The sequence below is a fragment of the Leptonychotes weddellii genome, chromosome 3 (genome assembly GCF_054177405.1).
Source record: "Leptonychotes weddellii isolate Sample4059 chromosome 3, ASM5417740v2, whole genome shotgun sequence".
In the NCBI taxonomy this organism is placed as follows: Eukaryota; Metazoa; Chordata; class Mammalia; order Carnivora; family Phocidae; genus Leptonychotes; species Leptonychotes weddellii.
Window position 1 is genome coordinate 21,402,262 of NC_138371.1, and position 13,014 is coordinate 21,415,275.

Consider the following 13,014-nt stretch of genomic DNA (forward strand, 5'->3'; position numbering starts at 1 on the left):
CATCCAAAATACATGAGTTACATAGAGATAGATTTATGTAATTTTGTACAAGAAAAATAAAAAAAAATATTGCTGAGAGAAATTAAAGACCTAAATAAATGGTAAGATTGGTTTAAATGATTCAATACTGTTAAAATGTTAATTTTCCAGAAATTAAAACTATCGGTTTAATACAATCCCAATCAATATCCCAGCAGGCTTTTTTGTAGAAATTAACAAACTGGTTACAAAATTTGTTTGGAAATACAGAAGATCTAAAACAGCCAAAATAATTTTGAAAAAGCATGGGGCATCTGGGTGGTTGAGTCAGTTAAGCATCTGACTCTTGATTTCAGCTCAGGTCATGACCTCAGGCTGATGAGATCGAGTTCCATATCAGGCTCCACGCTGGGTGTGGAGCCGCCTAAGATTCTCCCTCTCCCTCTGCTTGTCCTGTCCCCTCTCCTTCTCTTAAAAAAAAAAAAAAGAAAGAAAGAAAGAAAAGAAAATGCAAAGGTATGTGACTCACACTACCTAATTTGAAGACTAACTCTGTTAGTAGTATCTATTCTTTTAGTTTGTGGATAGATAGACACAGAGATCAATGGAATAGAACAGAGAATCCAAAAATATACTCACAATATATGATCAATTGATTTTGAACAAAGGTACTAAGATAATTTAAGGAGGAAAGATAATATTTTCTATAAATGGAGCTAGAACAATTGGATATCCATATTTTAAAAAAGACTTGCCTGCAAGTGTTGGTAGAAGCTTATTCCTAAGAGCCATAAACTAGAAACAACCTAAACTAATGAGTGGATTAACAAACTGTGGTACATTTGTACGATGAAATACTGCTCAGCCATAAAAATTAATAAACTACCAATACATGAATCTCAGAATCATCATGCTGAATGAAAGACAGACACAAAGGACTACATACTGCATGATTCACTTTATATGAAATCCTAAAAAAACAAGGCAAACAGTAGTGACAGAAGCAGATCAGTGGTTGCAAAGGGATTTGGTACAAAGGAGCAAGATGACATTTTTAGGGCAACAGACATGTTCTGTATTTTAATTGTGGCAGTGGTTACACAACTATATATACTTCTAAACTCCTTGAATTATATAAAGTGGGTGGATTTTATTTTATGTAAATTATACCTCAATAAAGCTGATTTTTAAAACTAAAAATTGACATGTATCGTAACTCAGAATTCAGGAGTAACAAACATTTGTAAGGAAGATGGTTGCTTAGAAGAGCCAATGTAAAGCTGTTACCATGTGATTGAGCCCTACTTTATCAAGTAAGGAAGGTGGGAACTTGAATACAACTGTTTTCTCTCCATCTCTCTGTCTTTTCTCTAAGACTTCTCAAAGTTTTATTTGGGGAGGGGGGGAAAGATGACTTAATAGGTTTTAGCTGTGTTCCGACAACACATTCTTTTGGCACTTATTGTGGTGCTGTGGAAATCGGGAAAGATAGACTCCCAAAATCAGTGCCCTGGCAAACTATTTATCTTTTATTAGTGGATATGATTAATTTCTATGCTGTTTTTTCTAGGATGAAATAACATCATATAGCCCTCTAAAAAGATAGCTGCACAATTTGCAATTTAAGAAAAATGGGTCAGTATAACTTTCCCCTTGAATTTTAGAATTCAGACACACAGGTCAGTTTGAAGGAGAATTGATGCAAAGTTTAGTTTAAACTCTATCATTACCCTTAAAATATGTAATCAACATACAGGAGTAAACTTCCATATCAAAATATTTCTTTTTTGTATTATTACCAGTAATAAAATGAAGCTTCATCCAAGGGTTTTTCAGATCTTAATCCCGAAATTTCTTATAAAGTTAATTTCAACTCCTTTGATAATACGATTAAGATTATAGCAAGGTGAAGAAAAATATTCTTCACCTTAAAAATAAATTTTAACTCAACTCCAGACTTAGAGAACATGATGATTTATGATTTTCTATAGAACCACTATTTCCAACTTCAGTATGTAAGAAGCCATTTGGGAAGTTTGTTAAAAATGCAGACCTCCGCGGGGCGCCTGGGTGGCTCAGTTGGTTAAGCGACTGCCTTCGGCTCAGGTCATGATCCTGGAGTCCCTGGATTGAGTCCCACATCGGGCTCCCTGCTCGGCAGGGAGTCTGCTTCTCCCTTTGACCCTCCCCCCTCTCATGTGCTCTCTCTCATTCTCTCTGTCTCAAATAAATAAATAAAATATTTAAAAAAAAAAAATGCAGACCTCCAGGTAACACTCCCAGAAGTTCTAGGTCCAGCATGGTACCCAAGAATCTCCATTTTAACAAACATGCCAGGGAATTCTAACATAGGTAGCCTGCAGTTCACATTTTGAGATCCATTGCAAATGGTTAAGCTACAATGTTTTTGAATATAGGTAGGGAATTTTGTGTTAGAATAGTTAAATAAATAACAGAATAGAAAAGAGGATATATACAACTTTACATTTCCACAAATTCCTCGTCTTACTAATGTGTGAGTACTCTTTCAGTGGCTAAGCTTTCCTAATATATCATGTCCCTTTTTTATTAAAATGAAGAGTTATGATACATCCTTACAGAACTATACCATACCAACAAAAGTGATATTACATACTGCTGTTTAAACATGATGAAATTAAAAGCTACATCTGTCTCTACTCCTTCTTAAAACTCCACTAAAATCACAGTAGACGTTTATAGAAGCTTATATTCATAAGAGCAAGGACAATGGGAAAGGAGAGAATAGCAGCCAAGAGGAGGATGGAAAGCAGACAGAGAGAGGGGTGGTAACAGACAGTAAGATAAGACTGAAACCTTTAGTGGATCCTGAAAATTGGAAGAAACAGGACCGTTGAAGTCAGGGATGGAGCTTTGGACTAAATATAAAGGTATTTCAAAATCCGCATACAAAATTGTTAGACCACAGAGCTACTCTCACACAGTACAGCCAGCCAACGAAATCCTCCTCCTCCCCCTCCCCCTTACAGGAAAATAAATGCTTGGAGGCATTGGAGAAATTGAATTGGAAACGTTCAGGCTTAGGGACTCCAGGGAAAGGAGAGTGGGGGGTGGGGGGGCAACAAAGGATTTCAAGCAAGGAGATTATGTAAAAGACCACAACTGAACATTTAAATTTGTGGCCCCATTCCTTGCCTTCTAAAATACAGACATTACAGCTTCTATCACCCTTGGGATTGGAAATTAGAGGCATCTTCTCTAAGGAAATTGACAGAGAAGACATGGGGGTCTAACAATAAAGAGATCACTCTGCAGTAGTTCACAAACTTCACCTATGTTTCTTGAACTTCCAGTTAGCTTTTTAGTACCTCACTGTTCAATATGAATGAACAATAAATATTCAGGGACCAGACATTTAAGAAAGTCCTCCAGTACAGGGAACAATATAAAAAGAAAAAATCTCAGAGAAAAGAGACAATATAAAGAGGGAAGAAAATTTAAAAAGAAAAAAGGCTCAGAGAGGTAAGTTTTGGGCACAAATAAAAACAGAATTCTATTAAAAAAAAGAACAAAAAAAACAGGAAAGAGCTCTTAGAAATTAAAATGCGTGATAACCAGAAAACATTTAGCAGAAAGATTCAAAGAAAAAGATGAAGTTTTTTAAAGTCAAAAGAGTAAAAGGACAATCAGTATGAGGGGAAAAAGATAAGAAATTTAAAGAATCAGTCCAGAAGTTCTAACATCAAACTAATAGAAATTCCAAAAAGAGGACAGAAAACTAGATTATGATTAGATTGGGGGTGAGGGGAGCAGGGGAGACTGTGTATTTCATTAAATGCCCTCTAGGACTACTTGATTTTCTCAGGTTTGGGCATATATAACTATAGTAAAAAGAGAAATAATTATTAAATAAGAAAAGGACTAGGAATGCTAAGCAAACTAAATAATTCAACATTATCATAATTCTATTATCCAGGAAAAATTTGTCCCCTAACTTCAGCAACAAAAATATTATAACATAGGGAAATGTTCAAGACATATTCAGTAAAATAAGCAGAGTATAAATACAGTGTATAAAGTGACAATTTCATAACAAAATATGTCTTTGCATGTACATAAAAATACAAGAGGATAAAAATGTTAAAGATAGTTATCTCTGAATTGTGTAATTATGAATAATTTTTGGTGAATTTTCATATTTTTATACAGATGTATTGCTTTGAAAATTGGAAATTTAGTGAAATTTAAGGAAAACCAGTGAGAGAAAAATATTTAAAGAGATAGGAAATGATGTTATTAATGAAAACCCAACCTATTCTTTCTGTGAACAAATCACCATACTAAACTTATTGCAGGTTACAAAGATATATAAGACATTGCTCCAGTTTCTCAAGAAGGTCACAGTCTAACATGGGAGATCAAAATGAATGTATACATAGCCACAAATACAAGATAGAATGTTATGTTTCCTAGGTGTGAAGCCAATATGGTTATGATTCTTTCATGGGAAAGATCACTTTTAGATGGAAGGCTAGGGAATTTGGGAATGGAAGAATGAATGGATTTCAAGAAACCCAAGTTGTATGAAGCCATTCCAGAAAGAACTAAGACTCAAGTGTAAAAGCTCAGGGTGATTTTGGCCGGATCCTGGGGTAGAAGATGGGATGTATGCTTTGGGACCAGTTAGTGTAGGGTACTGGATGCCAGGTAAAGGGATTTGGACTTTGTTCGATAGAAATTAAGAGTCAGTAAAGGTTTTTAAGGAGGGGACTAAATAATTATATGAGAGAACACCTGGTTTGAAGTCTATTATGCTAGCCCAGGCTAGTGATAATGAAGAACTGAACATGCATATTGGTTGTGGGATTGAAAGGGAAGGATAAACTTGAGAAACATTGAAGGAGTTGAGTCTATAGTATTTAGCAATTACTTGGATGTGGAAAAAGAGGTAAGGGGGCAACAAAAGGAGCTGCCTGTTGCGAGTCTGGATTATTAAAACAGTGGTAACAGTGGCACAAAAGAACAGTCAGAATAAAGAAGTAGTCTTGTGGAGGAAGATAATTTTGGATATGTTGAATTTTAGATTTCAGAGGAATATGCATAAGGCAGTACTCAAAAGGCATTTGAAAGTATGAGTTTGAAGTGCAGTCACTCAGCAAATACGTATTGAGTATCTCCTATGTTTAATAACTACCATAGCACAATCCATTCAAAATTGAGTAAAACATGACCTCTGTTCTTAGGACAAGCTCATTTTTTTGGAATTAGGGAGATGAATAGATATCATACGGATTATCACAGTGGAATTATCATAAGTAATGCATCAACAGACTATGGACAGAGTACTGTGAGAGCACAGAGGAGAAAACTCCATCTTTGGGTTCACCAAGATCATTCTAAAAAGGTTTAAATGACCAGTAGCAGCTTACAAACATGGGAACCTATTCGAGGCCTGATCTGGACATTTCACAGCCCAGATCTGGGACAGCCCAGATATGAGGGCTTAATCTAGAGGGAACAGGGGGAGACTATTATAGTGAGAAGAAAATCAGAAGTTACGTATCTATTTGCCAGGTAGGAAGAGGTTGAGAAGCCAGTGAGGGGGATCATAGAATTTGATCCCAGAAGCTAAAACAAGTGATTCAAGGCAAATGAAAGTTTGAAAGTGGCCAAGAAATTAGGAAGATTTAGAATCAAATCCGCTGGATTTAGTGATTCAGAGGCTATTGATGACTTTATAAAAATGTCTCAGTAATATCAGAATGAAGACGTTTCAGATGGTGAGAATGTAATAAAATTTATAAAAATAAATGCAAAATAATGTGTTACACATATTAACGGATGGTTTATAAATATCACACAAATAAACTTATCGTATATAGGGAGTAAATGTAAACAATATTTTCGTGAACTTGATTTTTAAGAAATATCAAAGAACTGACAGGAAGTGGTCTTGTGGGGCTAGTAGAGCCTTGGATCTGGCAGGGATTGTTGTTGATGTTTGAAAATCATTTTCAAAAGAGTAGTAAGGGCATGATCTAGACTTTGAAGGAGCTAAGTACATGAAAACAAATAAAAGGATGACGGCAGTTCCCGGAAATCCTGAAACACTGCCTCTCCTCCACTCTACCCGCCCCCCCCCCCATTATCTGATTAACTTAACTTTTCCTTCAATTATCAGAAGTGTTCCTACCTCGGGCAGACCTTCCTGTCCAACCTTCTCAAACTAAATTAGGTTCTCCATGTTAGGCTAACACAACATTCTTTTGCTCTATAGAATCTACCACAATTTGTAATATATTGCTTGTATATTTGTTAAATGCCTGTCTGCCTCACCAGTCAGTTGCTTGAGGATAGGTACCGTGAGAATTTGTTCTCTACTTTATATTCCAGCCTCATCACTGTGTTGTTGGTACACAGTAGGTTTTTAACAAATATGTATTAGATGAGAGAGGCAGAAGGATAAAATGGAGCATTTCCAAAGTAAATGTCTTGGAGATAAAACAGTTACAGGATATCAAAGTCCAACATATGTTGCCCAGCATGTGGATTGCTGTAGTGGAACACAGATCAAGATTTTGGGGAAATTGAGGTTATACTTCTAGAACAATTTGCTCAAATTGGGATGAAGAGGAAAGAGTGATGTTTTAAAACAGATGTCAAATGGGAGAAGCTGAAGTAAAACAGAAAGGATAGACTTCAAAAATGAGGTTAGTAAAAAAAAAAAATGAGTTTCGAAAACAGTAAAAAGTATACTGTCTTTTCTTCTTTGGTGGGTGAGTTAGAAATTTATTGAGGGCTGTGAGCCAAGGGGAGTGGAAGGGAACTATGTTTAAATGACGTTCAGAAGGTATAAGGTTTATATAAATAAGGGAAAGAAAGTATAGGATGATATGTTCATAGTATAACAGGTATCCTAGGACACAGTGCAACAGGACCGATAAAGGGGGAAGACAGAGACGATGAAACTAGTTGACGGTGGGCTCTTAAGCACAGTGTATGTGCTTAATCAGTACTAGTTAGTAGACTTGATTAGTGCAAATTCATTTATTTCTAAAGAAACAACACTAAAAAACCCCAAAATTAAGTAATAGTGATAGCAAACAAAAGCTTTTTGTAATATGTAACCCCATATCTTAAAATGCAATTATATGTAAATATATTTACACTATTTATGTGAAAAGTTTTTGACTAAAAGTATGTTCTTGTCATTTTTTTTTTTAAATATTTTATTTATTTATTCATGAGAGTCAGAGAGAGAGAGAGAGAGACGCAGAGGCAGAGGGAGAAGCAGGCTCCCCGCCTAGAAGGGAGCCCGATGCGGGACTCGATCCCAGGACCCTGGGATCATGACCTGAGCCCAAGGCAGACGCTTAACCATCTGAGCCACCCAGGCGCCCTATGTTCTTGTCATTTTTAATGTTCTCAGTGATAAAGATTCTTTGCAATATACAGAGATACCTTGGTTCAATATATAAAAATTCTTGGTTCTGAAAAATAGAACTTCATTTGCTTTGTGTTTTTAGAAATGACTAATCCTGCTTTAGATAGCTTTTATTTAAAACTATTTACAAAAATTATGATCATGAAATAATGGAGTTTATGTGCACCTCAAATACAATTTAAAAATTTGGTGGGTTTTTATTTTTCTGGTTTTTGTTTTTAATCAGTATAGTGAAATTTCTATGCAGCTCTGAATACCTTGCCTTGTTACAGTATTTTAATTGCACTTGTGACCAGTGTCATAGCATGGTCTTGTAAGGTGACTGGAGTTAGGGATACTATCTTTGACTATAAAAAAGAGTGGTCTGTTTGTCCTCTGGGCAAAACAAAGTGATTCCTACGTCCGATGAGGGCCACTGACCTGATTGACACTGCACTTCACTACCGAGGGCTTTGGCACAGACCAGCTGGTGTTTTATGTTTTTTCGGTATTCATTCAAAACCAAGAATCAAAGTGCTCTGTGATATCCTTGTGAATTGTCATACAGTAAAGCATGTCTCTTTCCAGAAGTGTGTTTTGCTTCTTTGGAAGTGTTTTTTTTTGTTGTTTTTTTTTAATGTGAGCATCGAAGTATTTTACCTGGTATACTGAGATACAGTTCTCTGGCTACTAGGAAATAATTCATTTCCTGAATGTAAAATGCATTAGAAAAAAAAAAAAGAAGAAGAAGAAAATGTTACTATCATCGTATAACTAAATAGGTTAGGACTTCAGTGGTTATTGTTAATAATCCTGACTCAAAGCACCTAGTAGGTTAATTCTTGGTAATATAAGAACAGTGCTTATGTGGGAGAATACACTTATCTGCTGCAAAGTTTTGCATGTGTGAATAGCTATTACCAAGGTGGAAAGAAAAGAGAAACTCTGCTTTTATCTGTACTTTTTCTCATCACTTGAGTTCTTTTTAGTATCCTTGGTACCGACCGTACTGTGAATAATGTTTTCATTAAATAATGACATTCCATTTGTTGCATTTTAGTTTTCTTCAGTAAAAATTCTCTGTCCTTATCCCCCCAAAAAATAAATTAAAAAAATTCTCACCATGTATCTAGGACACTCCCGATTTGTCTTTTGAATGAGTCAAAGCTGAGAGAATTATGTAAGAGCAAATGTTAGTGTTACGAGTCACATAATTTGAAGACTGATCATCAGCCCCTCATGATCTAGGATACAGTCAGACCATGAATTTGATTCAGTATTTCCCCTAACACCAAAGGTACGATCTTGCCTTATCTTCTAGCTGTCTTTTAGTCTTGGTAGAAATTTATTAGCTTTTCTTGCCTAAAGCAGAGTGTGGAGGAGGAAGAGATTTGAGTCTGAAAAACATACAAATGCTTCCCTCCACACTATCAAAAGTCAGATGTTAATTTTGCTTTGGAGGAGACTGACGGCACACTGATCTTGAGTTCTCTTCGCAGTGGGTAAACCTCACAAGTGCAACTACTGTGGACGAAGCTACAAGCAGCGCAGTTCATTGGAGGAGCACAAGGAGCGCTGCCACAACTATCTCCAGAATGTCAGCATGGAGGCTGCCGGGCAGGCCATGAGTCACCATGGTGGGTAGAATCGGCATTCACCATTTGCATCCCCCCTCACTGCCTTTGTAGTTCCTTAGGGGTTGAATGGTTCTCTCTCTCTACCCTGGAGCATGAAGATAAAATCTTACTCTCTTTAAAACAATTTTAGATCACATTAACTTTGCATGGGATTATCTTCTGAAGCACTTGAAGTGAGTTGAGCTTTGGGGCCCTTGGCAGACAAGCTGTATGGAGTTTTTGTGAAACTCCCAGATTTATTTCTGATAACATACGTTTGAATTAAGATAATAATGACAGCCAGCTTTGAATACACCAAAGGAAGAGAGTATTTGCTCTTCTCTTTCATTGGCTGCACCAAGTAGTTAGAAATGGTTCTAGGAAAGTCTATAGAGTTCCTAAAAGAGCTGGCTGTGTATTTTCATTTCTCTTAGATAAGTGATAAGTGATAGAATTGATATAATTGGAAATTTCTCTAATCTGTTTTGTGATTTATCTTGGAAATTACTCATTTTGCTTTCTACAAGTGTAGGGGACAATCTAGACTAAAATTAGGCACCACTTCCCTCCACAAAAATCAAAACCCAAGCAAAACATCCTCATCTCTGCAATATACAATAGCAGGTAGGAAGGTAGTTTCTAAGGTTTATCAACTAATAACATTACTGAAAAATTAATGTTGATAATCAGCCTTACGAAGGAAAGTTATGAATTTTAGTTCTTGAGATTTGGAGCATCTGTTTTGTCCTATTAATTATATTTTTATACCGATTAATTTTATCATTCATATAAGTACATACAAAAATCTTAACTTATTGTTTCATTTATATCTTTTATTTTAAAAAGATTTAGCCAGTATCAGATAATATAACTGGAGAATGCTGTAGTCATTTTCAAAATATAAATATCTATTTAACAACTTATAGACAGCTCAAGGATTATTTGTGGGTTTTGTTTTGTTTTATGTAGTACATACTGTAGAACTGTGTTTATAGGACAGCAAGTGATTATTTGTTGTTGTTGAGTTGGGAATTTAAAATATTTATTTTGTTACCCTGAATAATTAAAGCATTTCTTCTTGAGGGTAGTTTATATAATCTAAAGAATTATTTAATTCTACTTGTTATTGTGAATGAGTCCTTTGTTTTTATATTATTATTAACTAAGATTTTTGAAAACCTGTGTTTTATGTCATAGTAAATTTGATATTGCAAGCTTGCATTACCTGGGCTTATGAAGGTAGCATAGGATCCAGAGCAGGGAATGTAAAATGGTGGGTCTAGGAGTCCAGCTAACCTGGCCTGGCTGTGTGGAGTCTGTGTCACAGACTCGGGACGAGAACTAAATGTGACTGGATGTGCAATAAATACCCAATAAATAGTTCTTTTCACTGTTACATTTCAGGGCATTAAATATTAAGAAATGTTAAATGTTCCATGCCCTATAGAGTTATGTTACTTACCAGCATTAACTTAGGCATTTGAGGTTTCATTTGCCGTTTCTGTTTAAATTGTTGTTTTTAGAGGTGGCTTGAGGCAGGGTAACTGGTGGAGGCTTGAGGGCATGCCAAAATTTTCTAAAGACATTTTGTGGTACTACTACTGTTTTTTCCATATAATGTTCTCTCCTTGCCGTTTTGACATTTGACTGGATTATTAATTAATTCCTTTTCAATTGAGTTTCATAAAAAAACTCAATGGAAAGTGTGTTGCACACACATCTGAATAAGAAATAGAGTCTCTTCTAAAAGACTTTATGTGAAGTGTATATAAATAGTCAACATTTAACTATGTGTTGGCAAATTAATCAGTTATAGAATAAGTGCTGACGAAAAATTAAGCAGGTGTATTCTGGGGGGAAAAGACTTCTAAACAACCATAGCATCAACCCTCATTTCCCAGATTGCTTAGCCCTTAATAATCAAAAGCCCTTTATAGGTTGCTCTAAAACTGGAACAGAATGGGGAAAGTGAGGAAGATACTCAGGTACTGGGTAGAGCAGGGGACAAAGCCAAAGACAAGTGTATGGGGAGTGTGAGAGGAGGAGATAGGTTTTGGTATCCTTTATAGACCCAAATATTTGTTCTTCAATATTGGATATAGTTTTAACCACATAAGTTTATATTAATATCATTTTGTGCTGTACTTCTTCTGGGGATTTGTAATAATAATTTGAGAGTATCCTTAATCTCCTTTTTCTTCTGTTAACATTCTTAATGAAGAATTGGGTATATGGGGTAAGAATTAATAAATGCCATAAGAGGAAAAACATACTGGCAAAATGCTCCTAGAGTTCATCATTAACCTTGTCTTACATACATAGCTTGGCACGTGTCTCCTTTTAAAGACAGCCACAGTGAAATTCATATTTATATCCTTCTCTCTCTTACTATCCTGCTATATCTTGTCTTTTTTATATTTTCTTTTAGTGGTAGGCGTGGGGGTTTCCATCATTGTGGTTGCCATTAGCCCTTTGAAATTAATTTTTCTTTTTTTGTTTTGTTTTGTTCCTATCTGACATAGTTATGTCTCCTAGCCTCTCTTTCCTAAAACATTTTCTTCCCCATGTTGACTCTTCTAGGGAGGGGAATGTCTGAGGTCAAAGAGGCATTCTTTCACTTCATTCAGGAAACATTTATTGAGGGCTTGCTATGTGCCAATTTCCCACACAACATTCTGGGAATATAAAGATAAATGGCCACAATTTCTTTCCTACATTTATAGTATGGTAGGAAATAGGTACTTTATAGAAAGATGAATATAATGAAGCAAATGCTGTAATAAAGATGTATGCACACTTCTCCAGGAGCAAAAATGCAGAGCTGACCTAACTCTGTCTCCAGAAATCAAGAAAACCTTCTTACATGCAGTGCTTGATTCGTACATGAGGTTGAGAAAAATCGTACAAATTAGATTCACAGAGAATGTACGTTCCAGGCAGAGCAGTTGCCAAAGGCTGACACTTGGAGGTATAAAATAACATTAGCAGGTTCCTGGACATTGAACATAGTTGGAATTAAAGAAGTGGTAGGAAATGAGACTGACATAATTGGTTGTAATGCAAAAATGGAGCCTTGTATGCTAATCCAGTGTTTGAATTCCACTGGGGTAATCCGATTTGTGTCTTACAAAGAAAAATGTCACCAGTGAAGAACATAGGAGAGATGCCTGACTGAGGTGGGAGAGACTGGAAGTGAGAATGCCAAGGAAAAGATGAGAAGGCAGTAACAGGAGAGGAGAACAGGATGAAGCATTTAAGACATATTTTAGGAGGTAGACTAAAAAGTTTTTGAGTTTGAGGGAAAAGGAGAAAATTCATGACTTGTAGTTTTGGAAGTAAAGATAATAATAATGGATTTTATGGCAGATTATCTTATTTGAAAATTATCTTTATGCTCATTTTTCAAGTCTATTTAGCTTGAAGAAAAAACTTTAAACGCTAAAGTATGTAATTAGCTTTTTCCCCCTTGCCGGAAGACAAAAATGAAAGCATGAACCAAAAGATAGCTAGCTTTAAAGCAAGAACATATATTCTTAAGTTTATGCTTTGAATTATTTGAGAAAGGGAAGTTCTTTATTGCAAGTTAGGGAACAGAGTTAAGAATCTAAATTCTAGTAAACTTCTTCAGCTTATTTCCCTTGGGTAACATTATTTCCTTCATGAAGTCATTCAGTAAAAATACATTGAATATTATATTTGTTTCACATCATAAAAGGTATGAGAGACACAAATAAAATGCAGTTCCTACCCTAAGGTTACTTACCAACTACTGGAAGATATAGACCAGTAAACTAACAGAACACTGTCTGACATGCTTTATAGGGGCATAGAGGATAGATGTCCAAATCAGATTCTGAGTGTCCAAGAGGAATTTCTGGGGAAAGGTACATTTGAGTGGAATTTTGAAAGGCAAGATGGCCAGCTAAATAAATGGAAGTCTTTTATGCAGAGAGAACAGCATGTATGAAGATATAGAAGCCTAAAGAGCATGGTGAGTTAAGGACCTACAAGTAACTG

At 35.7% G+C, this 13,014-nt stretch overlaps 1 protein-coding gene across 8 annotated transcripts in view; it reads left to right on the top strand.

Annotated features, from left to right (window-relative positions):
• The window catches only part of IKZF2 (IKAROS family zinc finger 2), a 154,447-nt gene that overhangs the window by 122,942 nt on the left and 18,491 nt on the right, over positions 1 to 13,014 (top strand). For all 8 annotated transcript variants that reach the window (XM_081813688.1, XM_081813685.1, XM_081813683.1 and 5 more), the window contains one exon: positions 8,881 to 9,018. In XM_081813688.1, coding sequence (XP_081669814.1) covers positions 8,881 to 9,018 — 138 coding nt within the window. The remainder of the gene's footprint in view (positions 1 to 8,880; positions 9,019 to 13,014) is intronic.